This window comes from Mustela erminea, chromosome 10 (assembly GCF_009829155.1).
Source record: "Mustela erminea isolate mMusErm1 chromosome 10, mMusErm1.Pri, whole genome shotgun sequence".
NCBI classification, from domain to species: Eukaryota; Metazoa; Chordata; class Mammalia; order Carnivora; family Mustelidae; genus Mustela; species Mustela erminea.
Genome location: NC_045623.1, coordinates 86,491,067 through 86,513,909, shown reverse-complemented (window position 1 = coordinate 86,513,909; position 22,843 = coordinate 86,491,067). Strand labels below are relative to the sequence as shown.

General features: G+C 42.5%; 2 protein-coding genes and 1 pseudogene across 2 annotated transcripts in view; 1 reads left to right on the top strand and 2 right to left on the bottom strand.

Annotated features, from left to right (window-relative positions):
• Positions 1–20,131, bottom strand: part of SNRNP40 (small nuclear ribonucleoprotein U5 subunit 40) — a 37,948-nt gene extending 17,817 nt beyond the window's left edge. Inside the window, exons 1-4 of the mRNA XM_032302178.1 lie at positions 19,928–20,131; positions 17,646–17,775; positions 15,173–15,266; positions 13,672–13,837 (exon numbers count right to left, since the gene is read on the bottom strand). Of these exons, the coding sequence (XP_032158069.1) occupies positions 13,672–13,837; positions 15,173–15,266; positions 17,646–17,775; positions 19,928–20,071 (534 nt within the window). The 5' untranslated portion in view covers positions 20,072–20,131. The remainder of the gene's footprint in view (positions 1–13,671; positions 13,838–15,172; positions 15,267–17,645; positions 17,776–19,927) is intronic.
• On the bottom strand, positions 11,575–12,005 carry LOC116567226 (annotated as a pseudogene).
• Positions 20,132–20,276: 145 nt separating the features above from the next.
• Positions 20,277–22,843, top strand: part of ZCCHC17 (zinc finger CCHC-type containing 17) — a 58,674-nt gene continuing 56,107 nt past the window's right edge. The window contains exon 1 of the mRNA XM_032361547.1: positions 20,277–20,391. The gene's annotated coding sequence lies outside the window, so the exon portion shown is untranslated. The remainder of the gene's footprint in view (positions 20,392–22,843) is intronic.

The window sequence follows — 22,843 nt, the reverse complement described above, 5'->3', positions numbered from 1 at the left end:
AACCAGTAAAATGCTTAATGAGGAAAAAAACCCTCCTGAGTCTTGGTAAGAGTTTTATAGTGTTTTAACTTACCCTGTCTCCCTCTCCTACTCAGCAAGAGCTCTGAAGACAATGGCCCATATTCCCAGTATAGGTTCCTATACCAGAGGGACCAGAGTGGACCTTATTCTCAAAGAACTGTGGTTGTTTTTAACTTTCTGGTGGCTCCCTGAAGGATGAACTTAAAAGGTTTGACTTCATTTTGCATAACTTGGAACTCTGCCAGGGCAGAGGCATTTGTTTAAAACATTTAAAGGCAAATGCATTAGCCTCTGCTGTCTGGGGCCAGGGATGAGAGTTGGGGCAAACTGTACACAAACCAAAAAGCTTGGGAGAAAAGCTGGGGAATGACACAGTTTGGAGAAAAAGAGCTTTGAAAAGCTGACGTATTCCTAAGACTCTAGAAGGCCGTTTGCATGCCCATGTCTGGCACATGTTCAGAAAAGACCTGAGAAGGTCCTAAGCTCTCTCGCAGACCTGCACAAGCTCCGCACAAGCAGGAAGTGAAGGCTAACAGAAAGTTGTAAACTGACACAAAGCTGTAAACTGCCTGGTAAAGACAGACCCCCCCAAACATACACAATGAGTCTGCAAAGACTGGGGAGAGGTTTTTTTCCCACAAGCGATTAAGAAAATCTCTGTCAAATCATTAGTGAGCCACCAAGCTAATGCAACAGAGATTTCAGTGGCTACACATGGCAAATAATACAGACTTTATAAAATTACCTCAGAAAATTCACTTAATAGGAGTGCCTGGGTGGCTCACTTGTGTGGCTGATGTCTGGTTTCGGCTCAGGTCATGGTCTCAGAGTCCTGGGATTGAGCCCTGTGTTGGGCTCTGTGCTTAGCAGGGAGTCGGCTTGAGATTCTCTTTCCCTCTGCCTCTCCCCCTGCTCATGCACTCTCTCTCTCCCTAATAATAAGTAAATTCTTTTTTTAAAAGATTTTATTTATTTGACAGAGAGAGACATAGTGAGAGAGGGAACACAAGCAGGGGAAGTGGGAGAGGGAGAAGCAGGCTTCCCACCGAGCAGGGAACTTGATGCAGGGCTTGAGCCCAGGACCCTGGCATCCTGACCTTAGCAGAAGGCAGATGCTTAATGACTGAGCCACCCAGGCTCCCCAAATAATAAGTAAATCTTAAAAAAAAAAAAAGAAAAAAAAGAAAGGTGGGGCACCTGGGTGGCTCAGTAATTAAGCAGCTGCCTTCGGCTCAGGTCATGACCTAAGATCCTGGGATCGAGCCCCGCATCAGGCTCTCTGCTTGGTGGGAAGCCTGCTTCTCCCTCTCCCACTTCCCCTGCCTGTGTTCCCTCTCTCACTGTGTCTCTCTCTGTCAAATAAATAAATAAAATCTTTAAGAAAAAAGGAAAAAGAGCAAGATAATTTACTAAACAAGCAGCAACAACAAACCCTTGGGAGAAACTAATTTCCAGAGTTACCACATTATAATATTCAAATGTTTTCAACAGGAAATTATGACACACACACAAAAGCAAAGTATGGTCCGTACAGAAGAAAAAAAGAAATTAAGTCTTTTCAAAAAATGATGATGGGACAACTGGATAACCATACTCAAAATAACGAAAGCAGACCTTTATCTCATACCATATGGAAAAATATACTCCATGTGGATCAAAGACCTAAATGTAAAAGTTAAAACTATGACATTCTTAGAAGAAAACACAGGGGTAAATTTTCATGGCCTTGGATTTGGCAATGAATTATTAGCTATGAAACCAAAAGAACAAGTGACCAAAGAAAAAACAAACTGAACTTCATAAAAATGAGAAACTTCTGTACAAAGGATAGTATCAAGAAAATGAGATAAGAAGATAACCAACAGTGGTAGAAATATTTGCAAATCATGTATCTGATAAAGATCTAGTATCCAGAATAAAAAAAACCATAGTTCAACAACATTGCAAATAGCCCCCAAAATGGGCAAAGGCCCTGAATAAACATTTCTTTTCAGGAGCTGTAAGCACAAGAAAAGAGGCTCAGCATCATGAATTAGCTGGGAAATGCAAATCAAAACAACAATTAGAGATTGCTTCACACTCACTACCATGGTTATAATTAACAAAAAAACAAAAACCAAAACAAAAAAGGAATCACAGAAACTAACAAGTGATGGTGAGGAAAAATTGGAACCCTCGAACACCACTGGTGGGAATATAAAATGATCTGGCTGCTGTGGAAAAGCCTGGATGTTCCCCAAAAAGCTAAAGCAGAATTACCATACAACCCAGCAATCTTCCTCCTAGATATATACCCAAGAGAAATGAAACAAAAACTTGTACACCAATCTTTGTAGCAGTGTTAAAAAGGAATGAAATATTAATACATGTTACAACAAGGATGAAGCCTGAAAACATTAAGCTGAGTGAAAGAAACTGAACACAAAAAGGCCACTTACATGATTCTATTCTATTTATATGAAATGCCCAGAAGAGGCAAGTACATAGAGACAAAAAGGAGATTAGTGGTTGCCAGGGGCTGGAAGGTAGGGAAAAAGTACTAACTGCTAAATGGGTATGGGGTTTCTCTTTTGCCCTCCTAATCTTTGTCAGTCCCCGTCTCCCTATAATGGACTGTTCCCACCCTTTTCTAATTTTTATTGGGGGGGGGCGGCTTTGGTATTGGATCATGGTGATGAGCATACATATTGTGAATGTACTAAAAGCCATTGAATTGTATACCTTTTAAAATGGTAAGTTTATGTTATGTGAATTTTACCCCGATTAAAAAATATATATATATAGAAGAAAATGTCCTCTATAGAAAGGGTTGATTCATAAACACAGATGTATTGAGGGGAGTATATTCTGGGTCATAGTATAAAATGTATTCCTTAATGCAGATTGTGATTTAAAAAATGTTTAAAAGTTACTAGTTAATCCCAACTTTCATGGATGAATAAACTAAAGAGCAAAGATAGAACTAACTTGATGAGAAACACCCAGCAGGTCAAGGGCAAAACAAGGACAAGAATTTAGTATTGTCTGATTCCATTACATTCATGTTGAATTTACTAAAAAGTGTTAATTTCTTATAAATACTAAACATATGTTTGTTTTAAAAAGTTAACATTTATTTTCAATAGCTGTTTGACTTATTAACAATAGAAGAAGATAAAGATTAGGCACAACAACTCTAGAACCCTATACTCTATAAACAACTAGGCTCTATTTAATAAAAAACAGACTTACATAACATGGATCTACATTAAAAAAAATTTTTTTTTAAGTTTATTTATTTTTAGTAATCTCTACAACCAACATGGGGCTTGAACTCACAACCCTGAGATCAAAAGTCCCATGCTTTGGGCGCCTGGGTGGCTCAGTCGGTTAGGCATTTGCCTTTGGCTTGGGTCATGGTCCCAGGATCCTGGGATGGAGCCCTGGGTTAGGCTCCTTGCTGAGCAGACTCTGGAACTCCTAAATACCTGGGTGCATTTGTCCTATGAGATACATATAATAGGGGTGTCTGGTGGCTCAGTTGGCTAAGCGTCTGCCTCCGGCTCCAGTCATGACCCTGGGGTCCTGGGATCTAGCCCTGCGCTGGGCTCCCTGCTCAGTGGGGAGTCTGCTTCTCCTTCTTCCTCTGCTGCTCTCCACCCCCACCTCCCGCCCCTGTTCATGTGCTCTCTCTCTCAAGTAAGTAAAATCTTTGGGGTGCCCGGGTGGCTCAGTCCTTAAGGGTCTGCCTTTGGCTCTGGTCCTGATCTCAGGGTCCTAGAATAAAGTCCCATATTGGGCTCCCTGCTCATCAGAAAAGCCTCTTTCTCCCTCGCCCTCTGCCCCTTCACCCCACTCATGCTCTCTCTTGCTATCTCTCTCTCAAATATATAAAATCTTTAAAAAAATCTTAAAAAATCTTAAAAAAATCTTAAAAATGTGTGTATATATATATGTGTATATATATGTATATATACACATATATACATGAGTATGTATTTGTGTATTATACGTATCTCTTTTTTAAAGATTTTTATATTTATACACATATATATGTGTGTATATATATGCCTATAAAATCTTAACACAACCTATCAAAATTAACACCAATACATTATTATCATCCAATCCTCAGATTTCATTCAAGTTTCACAACTTGTCCCAATGTCTTTTATTGCAAAGAGATTCAGTTCAGATTCATGTGCTGAATTTATGGGTCATGTTTCTTTAGTCTCCTTCAGCCTGGAAGAGTGTCTCAGACTTTTCTCGACCTTGATACTTCTCAAATAATAGGATAGTTATTTTGTAGAATGTCCCTCAGTTTGGGTTTGTCTGATATTTCTTCATGATTAGATTCAAGTTATGACTCTTTGGCAGGAATCTCACTGGAGTGATGCTGTGTTTTCACTGTATTTTGTTGAGTGGCTCATGGTTTTGATTTGTCCCATCACGGATAATGTTCAGTTGATCATTTGATTAAAATGTTCTTTTGACAAGCATTATTGCATAAGATGTTCCAGGTTCATCTTGTACTTTTCCTGCCCAGGCCTAAAATAAGGAGTCCTGGTTTCTTTAGTGGAAAATGGTATTGAAAGACCAAGATGTGCCCAGTAGCTATGCTCACTGCTTTGGGGGTATTGTTCCTAAACCCTCTCAGTGGATAGTTGCCAATATATGCACACAATATATGCACACAATGTATGCACACACAGGCACATGCACACTTAATCTATTGTTTTTCTATACCTATCTGTTTTATGTGTTGAATCCCACGAGTTCTCACTGATACATCCAGTTCAATGCCAACAACACAAGATGCATTTTAGTCCTCTCTCCTGTACTGGTAACTCCTTTCTCTGACAATGAGATGTCTGTCTCCCGTTATACTTATTATACTTACATGATGAAGATTCCTGTATGTAATTAATCTCCTATATTCTTTTCTACTCTTCCCCTGCATGAATGTCTTCCTTTCTCTGTTTGAACTGTGATTCACATTTCCTATGTGGACCCCCTCCTCACCCCATTTGGGTTATCCCTTTGTATGAATGCTCCCTTCACTCTGCTCTGGCTCTAATATCCCTCTCCAGGCTGCCTTTCCTCAGGAATGCTATCCTTAGCCTCAGACTTTGGACCTAAACTGCTCTCATCCCATGTGGACACTCTCAGCTCAAGCTCATACCCATACTTTCTCCCCCACCAATGCACAGATGAAACTTTTACTCTGCTTAGGCACTGACTCTATGTTGGGCTGCTCTCCCCTCCAATTCCCCATACTGGGCTACCTACTCTGTGTCATGTGGACATCCTTACCCTTGTCAGTCCCCATCTCCCTACAATGGAATGCTCCCATCCTGCATTAATGCTTTCCTCACCTCACTTGGGCCCTGACACCACTTTGGGCCATGATGGCCCACCCACACCTCTAACCCAAACACCTTCCTTGCTTTGTTTGGTCTGTGTAATGACACGAGGACTAAATTGTTTATAAAAGGAAACAATCTTTATTTATATATATGTTTACATATATAAAAGATAATAATAATATGTGTGCTTTAAACCTATATACAATATAAAAAATGATTTCCTTTAAAATTTTAAAAAAGATTTTATTTATTTATTTGAGAGAGAGAGAGAGCATGTGCACATGAGCAGAAGCAGGGGGAGGGGCAAAGGGAGAGGGAGAAGCAGGTTCTCCTCTGAGTAGGGAGCAGACACGGGGCTTGATCCCAGGACCCTGGCATCATGACTGGAGCCAAAGGAAGACATTTAAGTGACTGAGCCACCCACGTGCCCCTAAAAAATGATTTCCTAGGGGTGCCTGGGTGGCTCAGTGGGTTAAGCCTCTGCCTTTGGCTCAGGTCATGATCTCAGGGTCCTGGGATCCAAGCCCCGCATCGGACTCTCTTCTCAGCAGGGAGCCTGCTTCCCCATCTCTCTCTCTGCCTGCCTCTCTAACTACTTGTGACCTCTGTCTGTCAAATAAATAAAATCTTTAAAAAAAAAATGATTTCCTAATTGCTTTATTAGAAAGAATGAATTGTTAAAAACAGTATGAAAACTACTAGTATGGGGGCACCTGAGTGGCTCAGCTGGTTCAGCATCTGCCTTTGACTCAGGTCATGATCCCGGGGTCCCAGGATTGAGTCCCGCATCAGGCTCCTAGCTCGGCGAGGAGTCTGCTTCTCCCTATGCCTCTGCCCTTTCCCTTCCTCATGCGCGCGTTCTCTCTCTCTCTCTCCCCCTCTGACACAAATAAATAAAATCTTAAAAAAAAAAAAAAGCCAACTACTAGTATGGAGAATGTTCAGGCTGCCAGTTCTAGACCGAAAATACTAAAATTACTGAAAGCTTTGTTTTCTTTTGAGAATTCTGATGAGTAAAATACAACACAATGTTTTCCCCCTTATAAACAGAGGTTATTAAATCCCACACTTACAAACCTAGAACAGAAAACAATAAAGCATTCCAACGTGGCAAGTAACTAAAAGGCATATGTAAAAGGCTGTTCAACAAAGAATTGTTTATAAATAATATGTTGAAATTAAAATAAGGAACTGGTTAAAAGCAGTCACTTCAGGTGATATGACATACTACACATTAAAATAAATATTATTTTCAATAATAAAATATTTATTTCAAATCTTTTTTTTTTTTTTTTTTAAAGATCTTATTTATTTATCAGAGAGAGAGAGGGGGAGAGAGCGAGCACAGGCAGACAGAATGGCAGGCAGAGGCAGAGGGAGAAGCAGGCTCCCCGCTCAGCAAGGAGCCCGATATGGGACTCGATCCCAGGACGCCGGGATCATGACCTGAGCCGAAGACAGCTGCTCAACCAACTGAGCCACCCAGGCGTCCCAAATCTTTTTTAAAAGACTTTATTTATTTGACAGACAGAGATCACAAATAGGCAGAGAGAGGAGGGAAGCATGCTCCCCGCTGACCAAAGAGCCGGATGCGGGGCTTGATCCCAGGACCCTGAGATTATGATCTGAGCCGAAGGCAGAGGCTTTAATCCACTGAGCCACCGAGGTGCCCCTCAAATCATGTTTAATTAAGGGAGAAGAAAAGTAAGAAACTAAAAGGAGAATAAAAAAGACAGACATACAGGGGTGCTTGGGTGGCTCTGTTGGTTGAGTATCTGACTCCTGATTCTGGCTCAGGTCATGATCTCAGGGTGGCGAGAAGGAGCCCCACGTAGGGCTCCACCCTCAGCAGGGAGTCTGCTTCTTTACTCCTCCCTCTCACCCTGCCCCCTGCCCCGTTTCCCCTCGTGCTCTCAAATAAATAAATAATAATAATAAAAAAGACAGACAGATATTCACAATGGAGAGTAGTTGAAAAAAGAAAAGCCAAGTAAAGGCAGAAAGATAAACATGAGGAAAGAGATAACGACAAAAAGAAAGAAAGTCAGAGAAAAGGTAAAGGAAGTGAAGCCAAAAACAAACATGAGTAAGTTCCTAAGTGTTTATCATATAGCAGGCCCTTGATGAATATAAACAAAATTCCTTAGGGTATTTTCATCTTACTGCCGTTTTGAAAAGCCAATGAGCAAATAAGTTACTGTTAAGACTCTCCAACTATGACACACGTAGGTTAAGATCTCCGGGCTTTGAAACGATTCCTAAGCGGCAGCCTCTCTACCTAGCCAAACATCAAGGGGCCTCAATTGATTAGGTTTATTATAAAAATGATTTAGTAGGAAAAAAATGATTTAGTAGAAAAATATCCCAAAGCAGATGATTCAGTATGTCAGTGTCACAACCTTTAACTATGAAAAGAAAAAAAATTCATTTAAAAAGCAACAATCATAGGTTTAGTGTGGTTTCTCAGATGTACTCCTTCGAAATCCATCCTGATTTAATCATTAATAGACTACCCAAAGGGGCACCTGGGTGGTTCAGTCGGTTAAGTATCTGCCTTTGGCTGAGGTCATTATCCCAGGGTCCTGCTATCACGCCCCTTGTCAGGCTCCTTGTTCAGCAGGGAGTCCGTCTCTCCTTCTCCCTCTGCCTGCTGTTCCCTGTGCTTGTGTTCTCTCTGTCAAATAAATAAAAAGACTACCCAGAACCCAAAATTCATGCCAAAGAAAGAGTAAAATGACTGGTCCTACAAAGTAGTATGTCCTTATGTGCCCCTGAAATAAAAGTCACTATTTTTAGGTCTCATTTTCCTCATTTGAAAAGGAGGGTGCAATGGTGAGTGTAGCATAATGTATAAATCTGCCGAATCATTATGCTGTATACCTGTATCTCATTTAACATGCATCAACCACACTCAAATACAAATAATCATAAAAGAGTAAAATGATGATGCTGGATGAGATCAATGGCTCCTGAATTGTCAGACCAGCTACACCAAATCAGAAGAGTAACAGGTTTAAAAATTCTGGTTCTTGGGGCACCTGGTTGGCTTAGTGGGTTAAAGCCTCTGTCTTTGGCTCAGGTCATGATCTCAGGGTCCTGGGATTGAGCCCTGCATCGGGCTCTCTGCTCGGCAGGGAGCCTGCTTCCTCCTCTTTCTCTCTGCCTGCCTCTCTGCCTACTTGTGATCTCTGTCAAATAAATAAATAAAATCTTAAAAAAAAAAAATTCTGGTTCTTAAAAACAAACAAACAAACAAACAAAAAAACCCATTTACATTAGCACCCAAAAAAGAGGAATATTTAGATATAAACTTAACAAAATATGTACAGGAACTAAATGAGGAAAACCTCAAAACTCTGATGAGTGAAATCAAAGAACTAGGGGTGCCTGAGTGGCTCAGTCATTAAGCATCTGCTTTTGGTATGAGTCATGATCCCAGGGTCCAGGGATCGAGCCCTGTATTGGGCTCCCTGCTTGGTGGGAAGCCTGGTCCTCCCTCCCCTACTACCCCTGCTTGGCGTTTCCTCTCTCGCTGTCTCTCCTCCTCTGTCAAATAAATAAATAAATCTTTAAAAAACAAAACAAACAAAACAAAAACCCAACTAGATAAATGGAGAGCTATTCCATGTTCATGCATAGGAAAACTCAATATTGTCATTCTCAACTTCATAGATTCAATGCAATTCCAACCAAAATTCTAAATCAACAAATTGATTCTAATGTTCATATAGAGACAAAAGATCCAAGATTGCCAACACAATACTGAAGCAGAAACTAAAGTTGGAAGACTGATGATAACTGACCTCCAAGACTTACTGTAGGGGCACCTAGGTGGCTCAGTTGGAAGAGCATGTGACTTGTGATCTTAGAGTTGTGTGTTCGACCCCAGGTTGGGTATAGAGATTACTTTAAAAAAAAAAAAAAAAAAAAAAAAGACTTAGTATAAAACTACAGTAATCCAGACAGTATGGTACTGGAGAAAGAATATATCAATGGAAGAGAACACAGAGCCCAGAAATAGACTCCCATAAATACAGTCAACGGATCTTTGACAAAGGAGAAAAGGCAATGGAGCAAGTGAGTTTCTTCAACCAATGGCACTGGAACAACTGGACATCCACATGCAAAAAACATGCATCTAGACACAGGCCTTGCACCTTTCACAAAAATTAACTCAAAATGCATCACACAGAAGAAAACACAGATGACCTGAGGTATGGCAATGACTTTTTAGATACAACATCAAAGGCACAATTCGTGAAAGAAATAATTGAAACCAAACTGGACTTCATGAAAGCTAAAAACTTCTGCCTGAGAAAGACAATGTCAAGAGAATGAGAAGATAAACCATGAAACAGGGAGAAAATATTTGTATATCTGATAAGGGACTATTATCCAAAATGTACAAAGAACTCTCAAAACTCAGCAATAAAGAAACAAACAACACGATTAAAAATGAGCTAAAGGGGCACATGGGTGGCTCCAGTCGCTTAAGCATCTGCCTTCTGCTTGGGTCATGATCTCAGGGTCCTGGGATCAAGTCCCACGTCAGGTTCCCCACTCAGTGGGGAGCCTGTTTCTCCCTCTTCCTCTGTCTGCCGCTCCCCCTGCTTGTGCTCTCTCTCAAATAAATAAATAAAATCTTAAAAAAAAATGAGCTAAAGATCTTAACAGACACCTCACTGAAGAAGGTACACACAGATGACAAAAAGCATATGAAGAGATGTTCCACTTTATGTCCTCAGGAAAATGTAAATTAAACTAACAGCGAGGTATGACTACATACCTATTAGAGAAGCCAAAATCTGGAGCACTGACACCACCAAATGATGATGCAGAGCAACAAGGATTCTCACTCATTGCTGGTGGGAATGTAAACTGGTACAGCTATTTTGGAAGACAGATTTGTGGTTTCTTTCTCCTTTTAAGATTTCATTTTTAAATAATCTCTACATCCAACGTGGGGCTCAAATTTACAGTTCCAAGATCAAGAGCTGCACGCTCCATCAACTGCCAGCTGGGCACTCAGACTGGTGGTTTCTCAAATACTAAATATGCTCTTACCACAGGATCTAGCAATCGTGGTCCTCAGTATTTACTCAACAGAGATGAAAAATTTAGGTCCACACAAAACTCCCACATGGATGTTTACAGCAATTTTATTCATAACTGCAACTCTGGGAAGCAACTGAGATGTCCTTTAGTAAGTGAATGAATAAACTGTGGTATGTCCAGACAATGGAATATTATTTGGCACTAGAACAAATGAGCTACAAAGGCTGGAAGAATCTCTTTATTTTTAAGGAGATAGGAATTTATTGAACACACTACAAGGCAGGGGTGCGCAGGACAACAGAGGAGAGGCTGTCTATAAGACATGGAAGACTCTTATTTATTTATTTATTTATTTATTTATTTGACAGAGAGAAATCACAAGTAGTCGGAGAGGCAGGCAGAGAGAGAGAGAGACGGAAGCAGGCCCCCTGCTGAGCAGAGAGCCCGATGCGGGACTCAATCCCAGGACCGTGAGATCATGACCCGAGCCGAAGGCAGCGGCTTAACCCACTGAGCCACCCAGGCGCCCCAAGACATGGAAGACTCTTAAAATGCATGATTACCAAGTAAAAGAAACCAATCTCAAAAGTCAAAACTATGGAGACAGTAAAAAGATCAGTGGCTGTCAGGGGTGGGAGGGATGAACAGAAGGAGCACAGAGGATTTTTAGGGCAGAAAAAATACTCTGTGTGATACCACTGTGATGGATACATGTAATTATATGTTTGTCCCAAACCACAGAATGTATAACACTAAATGTGAACCCTAATATAAACTATGGACTTGGGTGATTAGGATGTGTCAGTGTAGGTTTTTTTTTTTTTAAAAAGATTTTACTTATTTATTTGACAGACAGAGATCACAAGTAGGCAGAGAGAGAGAGGAGGAAGCAGGCTCCCTGCTGAGCAGAGAGCCTGATGCGGGGCTTGATCCCAGGACCCTGAGATCATGACCTGAGCCGAAGGCAGAGTCTTTAACACACTGAGCCACCCAGGCGCCCCTATGTTAGTGTAGGTTTATCAATTGTAAAAAATGTACCACTCTGGTGGGGGATCATGGGAGAGGCTATGGATGTGTGGGGGAAGTGGGTATATGGGAAATCTCTATCTTCTCCTCAATTTTACTGTGAACCTAGAACTGCTCTTTAAATAAGTTTTTTTTTTTTTTGCTATTAAAAGCTCAATAAGAAAATGCACACGATCTGATTTTTATATTGTAGTAAAACAAGTACTATGGAGAGGGGACATGTGGAAGCAGTTGATTCTTCTGATGAACACATCCATTGTTTATACTCGTTCTAAGGCTTCTAACATGATGATACTATTTCCTCATATTACCACCATTCCAATATTGTTCTGTTGCCCACTAGTTGCCATCTCCACACATTCATCTATCACAAGATTCATAAATGGATCGAACCCCCACAATATTCCTTGAACATGTCTGCCACCATTTAATTTCAATGATAATTTCTTGTCCATAAATATTTTCAACTCGGGAGGGTGAGCTTTGCTCGGGTTGTCTACTCGGTGAGCTTAAAGATGCCTCCAAACGGAATTCATGGCGTCCCTCACGCTCTAAAGAAGGCTTTTTTTTTTTTTTTTAAAGGATTACTTTATTTATTTATTTATTTTTTTTTTAAAGATTTTATTTATTTGTTAGAGAGAGAGATACAGAGCGCAAGCACAGGCAGACAGAGTGGCAGGCTAGAGGCAGAGGGAGAAGCAGGCTCCCTGCCGAGCAAGAAGCCCGATGTGGGACTCGATCCCAGAACGCTGGGATCATGACCTGAGCCGAAGGCAGCCGCCTAACAACTGAGCCACCCAGGCGTCCCTCTAAAGAAGTCTTAATTTAAAAACAAAAATTCCCATTCTAGACCGACTGAACTAGAATCTTGAGTTTTTTGTTTTTGTTTTTGTTTTTAAGATTTTATTTTTTATTTGTCAAAGAAAGAGAGAGAGAGTGAGAGTGAGCACACAAGCAGGGGGAGCAGCAGGCAGAGGGAGAAGCAGGCTCCCTGTTGAGCAAGGAGCCCAATGTGGGATTTGATCCTAACTCCCTGGGATCATGACCTTAGCTGAAGGCAGATGTTTAACGGACTGAGCCACCCAGGCGTCCTGAGAACCTGGTTATTTTTAATAGGTTCTTCAGGCAGTCTGACATGAAGACAAGCTGGAATCACTGAACTAAATGATCAGGTTAGACAAGCTGGAATCACTGAACTAAATGATCTGGTTACTAAACCATATACTGACCTTTTTATATAGTGACTATACTTTTACAACAGCTTTGTAAGACACGTATATTGCTGTCACTGTTCTAAAGACCAAGAGACAGGATCAGAAAAGTGAACTGCCTGAGATCACATACTTAGGTAAACAGCTCAGTCAAGAATCCCAGGGAATGCCTCGGTGGCTCAGTTGGCTAAGCGGCTGCCTTCAGCTTGGGTTATGATCCCAGTGTCCTAGGATCGAGTCCCGCATTGGGCTCCTTGCCAGGAAGGGAGCCTGCTTCTCCCTCTGCCTCTGCCTGCCACTGCCTGCCTGTGCACGTGCTCTCTCTCTCTCTCTCTGACAAATAAATTAAAAAAAAAAAAAAAGATCCAACTCAGGTGGTCCATTTTATTCCAAGTCACAAAGGTTCAACATGGTTCTAACATGCTACAAGATCCTTAAAAATACTGCACATTTGGGGCGCCTGGGTGGCTCAGTGGGTTAAGCCGCTGCCTTCGGCTCAGGTCATGATCCCAGGGTCCTGGGATCGAGCCCCGCATCGGGCTCTCTGCTCAGCTGGGAGCCTGCGTCCTTCTCTCTCTCTCTGCCTGCCTCTCTGCCTGCTTGTGATTTCTCTCTGTCAAATAAATAATTAAAAAAAAAAAAATACTGCACATTATTTTAAAAAACCTCTGTTTTTGGGGTGCCTGGGTGGCCCAGCCAGTCAAGTGTCTGCTAACTCTTGGTTTCAGCTCAGAGCATGAGCTCAGGGTTATGAGACTGAGTTTTGCACTGGGCTCCACAAGCAGCATGGAATCTGCTTGTCCCTCTCCTTCCCGATCTGCTCCCCTTCACCCCTACTTGCTCTCTCTCTCAAATTAAAAAATCTTAAAGTAAAAACAGAAAGACCTCTGTTTTGGGAAATGACCGCTAAAACAAAGTTGTGGAGAGGAGACTACGCCATAGATGGAAGGCAAAGTAAGTTCACATTGTGGAATCTCTGAACCAGCAACAACATACAGACAGACAACACCCACCTTAACTGTCCCATCATCGCTGCCAGTGCAGACAAGCTGGGGGCCCCTCCTGGCCGGGTAACAGGAATTCACAAAGGAAGTATGTCCTTTTAGCCTTTTAACCCTCTCGCCCGTTTCGCTATCCCACACTGCCACAGTTTTATCTGTGGATGCGGAAAAGAGCATACTGCAAGAGGAAGAACAAAAAACAAGTGAGTGAAGACGAACAATAGCCATCCATCCTCCCCACTTGCCAAAATGAGCCAGACTCTTTAAGGCCACTGACATGTTGTACTCACATGACATAGGCATGCCTTGCCCTACCTATCAAATCCTACTGGTGCTCTAGACTGGGTTACGCGGTCTACCCCATGAAAATGTAAAAAAAAGTCCTTCTGTCAGTCCCCATGATATATCCCAACCTAATACAGCAGTTTCCCCAATTTCTTCCTCCTTTTTGATAGATGACGCTTTAAACACTTTCCCATCTGGAAATGTTTAATCACTCCCTGCTACAGTAGGAAGACAGACTGCAGCAATTCTTGACTCAGTAACTATAACCCTTTCTCTAAAATTAAAAGTTTTCTATTTCATCTCTGAAAATGATTTTTTAAAAAGTTTTATTATTTAAGTAATCTCTACACCCAACAAGGGGCTTAAACTCCTGACCCTGAGCTCAAGAATCACATGCTCCTCAGACTGAGCCAGCTGGGCGCCCCTGACAATGATATCTAAGTTATAATTGATTTTATAAGGCTTTCTTTACTTAAATATTAACAGGAAAAATGCATACAAGGCTATGTACCAGTTGATTTAGGGACCTTAGGATTGTAAAGTTCAGAGGTATAAAACAATGAATGTTCACTGAAATACCTAATGGAATTAATTAACTTTGCATAATCACATTTCTATATTATGTAGTTATTGTAAAATTAGGCAGTCATTAAAATGTTCATAATAAATGTATGTTATAATAAATGATACATTAGGTGAATAATGTTAAAGGAAAAAAGCAGCAGAAAAGATCATACATGAAGTTCTAATGTACATGTAAAACCAAATAGCTTAAAGCAGGAAAAAAACTTGAGAAGCACTAACAAAATATTAACAGTGATAATCTTTGGAGTGGTAGGAATATGGGCTATTTTTAAATTGATATATTTTTGAGTTTCTCAAAGTAAATACTTTATTGCTTATATAGTAAAAATAGCTGATTTCTGCATATAAAATTATGTTTTATGTCTTAAAAAAGAAATTGTCTGGAGGGACGCCTGGGTGGCTCAGTTGGTTAAGAAATTGTCTGGGCTATTGATGTTAGATAGAGATGTACTTATAAATGCATACACGGAACAAGAGATTGGGTTGACAGTGATAGGATAATAAAGTAACTGCCGAAAATGCGGTAGTTTTTGACAGCAAAGTCTCCAGAGAGACAGAAAACTTATGGATGAAATGTGAAAGGATGCCAAGAAAAATTAGTATGAAAGCAGCTGTCATTCTATTATGTAGACTACTTACTCACCTGCCATCAGTGTTATAATGCAGCTCCATCACGGCCCCACTGTGTCCCTTCAATGTAGCATAGTTATCACAGTCACCATAGACATTCCACAACACTGTTAGGAAGATACGGGTTATATGATCATTACTACACAAAAGAAAACTCATCATTAGCCATAGAAAAGGTACTTATAAATTTACCACAATGGTTTTGAGATTACACTCCCTTGGAACACTATTGGCTCTACTGGCTGGACCGATTTTCCTGACACCAAAAACAAAAATAATGTAGTATTTTCATATTTCATAAGACTGATAAAAATTGTTAATAGATGTAATTTAGGGGGGCACCTGGGTGGCTCAGTTCACTCAGCATCTGCCTTTGACTCAGGTCATGATCCTGGGCTCCTGGGATCAAACCCCACATCGGGCTCCCCGCTCAGTGGGGAGTCTGCTTCTCTCTCTGCCCCTCCCCTATTCATGCTCTCTCTCTCAAATAAATAAAATCTTTAAAAAAGTAGGTATAGGGGCACCTGGGTGGCTCAGTGGGTTAAGCCTCTGCCTTCAGCTCAGGTCATGATCCCAGAGTCCTGGGATCGAGCCCTGCGTCAGGCTCTCTGCTCAGCAGGGGGCCTGCTTCCCTCCCCCACGCCTGTTTCTCTACCTACTTGTGATCTTTCTCTCTCTGTCAAATAAATAAATAAAATCTTTTAAAAATATATAATTTTTAAAGTCTTAAGCTTTCTGCTGTAATGTTAAAAAAGTTGGTACTCACTACTACATGTTGGTTGAGTATAGAGACTACAAAATGATGGCACTTACAGAAAACCCAGGAAGCTGGAACTGACTTGAAGGTCACACGGCAATGACTTTACACTACATTTATTCATTCCACATGTACCATATACCTACAACATGACAGGTGCTAGGATAAAAGGAGATAAATGAACAGACACAGTTCCTGTCCTCAGGGAACTTGGTCTAGCAAGGAATGAACTTTAATGAGTGTTATTAAGGAGCACCTCTATATGTTATAAGGTACATACATATTGTAGTTATTTTTCTGTTGATAAACTGTTTTTTGCTTGATGAAATAAGTGTATTGATTCAAGGATGTTTTGCAAAATTGCAAGTCTTCCAGATGCTTGGCCACTGTTAAGTTTAAGGATCACAGAACTAGAACAGCTAAATTAAGACAGCAAAGACAGCTCTCATCTATTCTGAGGTACAGACTTATAAGCAAAGAACTAAAGGACTCACTTCATTCCATAAAGCAACAAATGATGTAAGAATAAAAGACAGTCAGATGCTCCTGATATCTTCTCTCTTGCTTTTTTCTCATGACTCCTCTAAAGTGATTTTTTCAACTTATTTCTCAAAAATGGGTACTCCAACTAGTAGCTGAGAATCTGGATGCAGAGTTTGTTTTTTGTTTTTTTAAGATTTTATTTTTAAGCAATTTCTACACCCAGTGTGGGGCTTGAACTCAGGACCCTGAGATCAAGAGTTACATGCTCCACCAACTGAGCTAGCCCGAGGTCCCCAATTTAAAGAAAAATTTTTTTTTAAACCTTTTTTAAAAAAAGATTTATTTATTTATTTATTTGACAGAGAGCGATCACTAGTAGACAGAGAGGCAGGCAGAGAGAGAGAGGAAGGGAAGCAGGCTCCCCGCCGAGCAGAGAGCCCGATGTGGGATTTGATCCCAGGACCCTGAGATCATGACCTGAGCCGAAGGCAGCGGCTTAACCCACTGAGCCACCCAGGCGCCCCTTTTAAAAAAATTTTTAAGTAGGCTCCACACCCAACATGGAGCATGAACTCAGCCCCAAGATCAAGACTAGCATGCCCTACTGACTGAGCCAGCCATGTGCCCAGAACTCTCTTTTTTTTTTTTCCAAAGGATTTTATTTTTAAGTAATCTCTACGCCCAACATGGGGCTTGAACCCATAACCACAAGATCAAGAGTCACACGCTTTACTGATTGAGCCAGCCAGATGCCTCTTGGATGCAGATCCTAATGATTTACAGGGAGATTATCCAACTGAGTTGCCACTTTACCATCTCCACCCCCCCTTTCTTTCCCATGTGCTAGGATTCTATGAATGGATCAAGAGGAAGGTCTCACATCTGGGAAAAGGAAGCTCTCTCTCCCCTCATGACTTCCATTAACCTGGTATGCCTAGATCTCTTGTCTGGCTCAACCCACTCAAGATCTGTCTCCATGAGGAAGATATTCTCAAAGTAGGGCAACTCACTTTCCAACTAGTAACATATTCCCTTTTGGACACATGGACCTTGAGGTCTATACCCAAGATCGTTCAATATTCTTATTGTACTGTATAAGAATATTCAATATTCTTATTGTACATTAGCTATGTAGTCTATGACATGACCGATTCAGACTGATAACCTTCTTCGGCACTGGAGGTTTTAAAAAATTATCACAACTTAGCAGACAGCAATTATTCCAACTTCAGAAACTATCTCTTACATATCAGTCGATCAAATCCTGCAGATGCTAAGGTGGATCCATTGGGGTGAAACTTGCAGCAGTACACTTCCCCTTCATGTCCTGAGAGCAGCATGATTGGGGCCTGAAGGGAGGAACACCTTGGAGGTCCCTGAACAAAAGACAGAAGTATAGAGTAGTCACTACCTACAGGCAAAGGAGGGTGCAAAAGACATGGGAAACAATAACTGAGTAGATTTCTCCTGATTTAGAGAATGGCAACTCTTCTTATACTAACTTATGCCTCCAATTTGATCCCTTCCTGCTGTAGTGTCTAGTGTCTACCTGTTTACTAACTACTCGCTCACTCTCCTCCGGTCCCACAGCCAACTTTTAATTGCTCAAACATGTTAAGCTCATTTCTGTCTGAGGATCTTTACACCTGCTGGTCCTGATTAGAATCCTCTTCCCTTGATCCTCCTGTGTTTAGCTCCTTCCAATGTTTCCTCTTCAGAAGGTCTTTCCTTCATCACTTAAACTACACCTCCCCTCTGTATTCCATTACTCCTGCTGTACTTCTTCACAGCACTTACCACTACCTGAAATTACCTTAAATATTTGCTCACACATTTTTTTCTTTTTCCCCAGTAGAAAAGCAGCCTTGTAAGTGTAGGGACCCTGCCTGTGTCATCCGATACTGTTTTCCCAGTCTCTAGCTCATTTAATGACTGGACTGTCACAGCCTCCCAAACATCCTGCAGGGTACATATTACCCAGCAGTTTTGATTATGGTCTTGACACCAAGCCTAGGCTTGGATAATTCAATGAAACCCGGGCTGATACTTTTTTCAGAGAGAAGGATGGGTGCTACTATTAGTGCCAAATATCTTTAGTGGTTTCTGGTTTAATCAAAAAAATATTATGTGCTGGGCTATTTTTCTTGGTATTGGAAAAGTAGTACTGAACAAAATAAACAATCGAGTTTCTGTTCTAGGAAAGGAGGAATAGGAGAAAGGGAGAGAGAAAAACAAAACATACAGCAGGTGGTAGGTGCTATGGAGAAAAAAAAGCAACGTGGATTAATGCATATGGGGTACTGCAATTTAAAGCAGTGTAGTCAGGAAAGCTTTCCCTGAAAAACGGGATATCTGAACAAAGATTTGGAGGAGCCGGAGTGTGTAAACCATTTAAGAGCACTCTGGTAGAGTGCAGCAAATGCAAAGGCTTCGAGGCAAGAGCATGGAAGCCAGCAAAACGAGCAGCATCAGCAATGGAAAATAGGTAGATCTGAGAGACACATGGAAAATGGGCAAAAGATTTTAAGGATTTTGGTTTAACTGGGTGAAGTGGAAAGCCACTGAAAGTTTTCAGCTGAGGGAAACTTGATCTGACCTTTAGCAAGGTTCTCCAGTCGCGGGACTGAGAATAGACTGACCATACAACAGCAGAAACAGGATTACCTTTTAGGGCCTCACTACAATAATGCCAAATGAGAAAATAATGGATTAGACCACGAGTTAGTGATGGAGGTGGCAGAAGGGGTAGCAATTTGGTATATATATATTTTGAGGATGGTGCCAGCAGGATTTGCTCACCCGCCAGAGGAAAGGTTGAGAGAGGACACACCTATTTCTTGATCTGAGACTAGCAGCACAGGAAAAGAGATGGGATCATTACCTCCATCTTACAAGAAATGCAGTTAAGACTATGGATTTGGGATTTAAAGTCTCTTTCTATCATTTACCGGGTAAATTTACAAGAGATTGCACGAAGAGTTCCTAACTCTTAGGCTGTTACCAAGATTAATGGAGTTTTCGCATACAAAGCCCTGGGTGCACGGACTCCATGAATGTGAGCGATTGTTCGGTTGTCGTTAATAACAGCACCAGTGCTGAGAAACAAAGGGGAGAGCAACTTGCCCAAAGTCCCAAAGCGAGCGGGTCTCATTCATTTCCTTCCTTCCCTCATTCATTCATTCTTTCATTCATTCATCCATCCATTCTACCACCTTTTTGAATGTTTACTCTATGCCGGCTCTCTGTGGAAGATTAAGTATGAAAAAGCCCTGGTACCGGTTTTGAGTTCAAGGAATGTAACTTTAATTCTAACGCCCTCTCCCAGGGTGGTCGAGACGTTGAAAACAGGCGTCCAACCTGGGAACGAAGGGACCATCTGGAGGGTTGTTGACCACCTCCACAGTGCTCCCCTATTTTAACTACAGGTAGCTATTCTCGTTCCGCCCTCGCAGTGCGGGATCACCGGGTACTAGGCTCTCAGAGAGGAAGATGTGCGTAGGGCCGAAGGCTGTCTGCTACTTCACTTACCGCTTGTAGCAAAGCGCCAGGCGCCGTCGGCTGCTGCCCGGCTCCGGGGCCCGACCCCGCGGCTCCCAACAACAATTCATGCCGCTGCCGCTTGACTGGAACCAGTGGCAACTCTGGGCCTTTGCGCTTTTGCTGCTCTATCATGGCGGCAACCACTCTCCTCAGCGCCGCCGCTGACCGCGCCGACACACTCAGGCAACGCGCGATTGGTTCCAACTTAGTTCTTCCCCTAGAACTTCCGGCTCCGAGGAACCAATCGCCTTCCAGTATTCCCCTCTGCACCGCCCCCTGAGTGCTCTCCTTTTATTGGTCAGATTTTTCCTAGCGTCACGAGAGTACGGTGCCAGGATTGGTGGGTGAGGCTGGAGTCCCACCTAGGCGCGCTGTGTCTTGTGGGTGGGAGCGCTGTCTGGTTTTGGCGTTTCGCGCAATGCTGCGGCGGGGAGACCGGGAGCTGACACAGAGTAAGTGGAAGAAAGGTCGGGGGTGGGGGTCTGCGGCATCTGGAGGCGGCACCTCGGTTGTGTGGCCTGAGTCTGGCCCTTCTCAGCTGATGGTTTTCAGGGGGCACAGGCAGGCCTCGAGGTCCCAGCGCCTGCATGTAGCAGCCTGGGTTCCCCTTCTTGGCCGGAGCAGAACGTTGGGGTCTCTGCAGCCGCCTGAGGCCCTCGACCGCTGGCTTGTTCGTCCAGCGCTTGCCTTGTCCAGCCCTGTGCCTGTGCCGGACGCCCCCAGGGAGGAAAGCCTTGTCTCCCGGCTCCACCAGGCTCCTCTCTGGCTAAGGAGGCCGACTTGTTTCTGCCATTGATTGTGCAGTCTTTGACTAGGGCCTGCTCTGTGCCTCTCAGAGAGACGGAGATGAGAGGAATATCCGACCCCTGCTTCTCCAGAGCACGGTCTTGTGAGAAATTTGGATTCATATCTGGGAACTAGGTCTCTCCTTAATCGTCCAGCTGGTGCGGGAAAGAGCCTTGAGGATACACGGTGAACCAAAGATGGTCCCTGACCTCAGGGGTTTGAGTCCGGGAGGGCAAACCTGTTAAACGGTGATCTCACTAAAGATCTGTAGAAGACCTGCTGCTTAGGAGACATGCCTGATGCTATGAGTGCCTGAAATAAGCAGAAAGGCGTCTGTGAGGAAAAGATGCCTGAATGGATACCTGAAGGAAGGATTCTAATTACTTGAGTCAAGGGAGGAAGGCAGAATATCCCAGAGAGAGCAGCATGTGCAGGGGCCCTGTGGTGAATCGGAGGAAAATGACTATAAGGCAAAAAAAGAGGCCACTGTGGCCAGTACAGAGGGAAAAAAGAAGAGTCTCCTACAGGTTGCAGCGGGAGGTGGGTAGAGGTGCCGGACTTTTACTTCAAGACGGATGAGACACTGCTGCGTTTTTGTTTTTGTTGTTGTGGGAGAGAGTGGTGAGGTGGGAGAGGTGGCTTGATCCCTCAGTCTCAGTAGCATAAACAGGTTGGAGGAAAGATAGATGCAGATAGACCCAAGTGGTGAGAGAGATAAGCAATGAGGACTGAGGTAATGGTATCGGTACAACTGCAGAGAACTGGACAGATTCTAGAGATAAGGAGGTAAAATCAGTAGAACTTAGTGATGGATTAGATTCAGGGAGTGAAAGAGAAATCAGACATAACTCCTGGGTTTCTGGCTTATGCATCAGGGTAGTTCTTTTTTTGGATGGGGAAGGGAGAGGTCATTCATGAGACCCAGGAGGCAGTTTGAAATACAGCTTTGGAACTCAGAGATGTTTTGGGAAATATTTAGCTGGGAGTAATTTGCAGATGGGTGATAATTGAGACATAGGTGTGGGTAAGATCAACTGAGAGAACCTCGAGTGGTGCCAGCATGTAATGGCCAAGAACAGGAACAGGACTCCACAAGAGAAACAGAAGAGCTAGGGTAGAGGACCAGAAGAATGTTGTCTCGGCAGCAGGAAATTGTCTGTGTTAGGAAATCCTGGAATTCAGGAGTGCCTGGGTGGCTCACATGGTTGAGCGTCTGCCTTTGGCTTGGGTTGTGATCCTAGGGTCCTGGGATCAAATTCTGCATCGGGCTCCCTGCTCAGTGGGGAGCCTGCTTCTCCTTCTCCTTCTGCTGCTCCCCCTGCTTGTGCTCTTTCACTCTCTCTCTCTGTCTCTCTGTGTCAAGTAAATAAATAAAATCATAAAAATAAAATGATGTCCATGAACTGATCCCATTAAAAGAAAACCTGGAATTTAAATATCATCAGAATTGAAAAAGTCTGTTGGCTTTATCTTCATGGAGCTTATGGTGTCCTTCATGAGAGTTGGTTTGATGGGGCCAGAAGCCAGATAGGAGGCAAAAACTCAAGAGAAGGAAAGAAGGCAGTGAATCTAGAGAGTATTTTCCATACATATGATTGTAAAGGAAAGGAGAGGATGTGGAAGCTAAGGGAGATGAGAGGTCATCAAGGACCCAATTTAGAGGGCGATGGAAAAATTGAAAATGCAAGAGAGAAATTGAGTCATTGATAGTGTTCTGAGAACATGGGAATGGATGGGATCCAAAGTACAGTTAGAGCAGTCTTAGGAAGATGGGAATGAAAGAAGTTTTTGCAGTTAATAGAAAGGAAGAAGAAAATGAAGGCAATAGGCACAGGTTGTTTCTGTGTTTTGTACTGGTAAAATGAGTTTTCTCATGGCTTTTATTTTTTCTGTAAAGCAGGTGATGGGATCATATACTTAGAGTGAGAGGAGGTCAGAGATTTGAGTGTAGAAAGTGTGAAAGTCATTGTAGATTGTGGGAGAATGAGTAGACCAGAGAAACGTAGAATTGTCTTGCAGAATTAAGGGCCCATTTGAGGGGCGCCTGGGTAACTCAGTCGTTAGGCATCTGCCTTCGGCTCAGGTCGCAACCCCGGGGTCCTGGGGTGGAGCCCCACC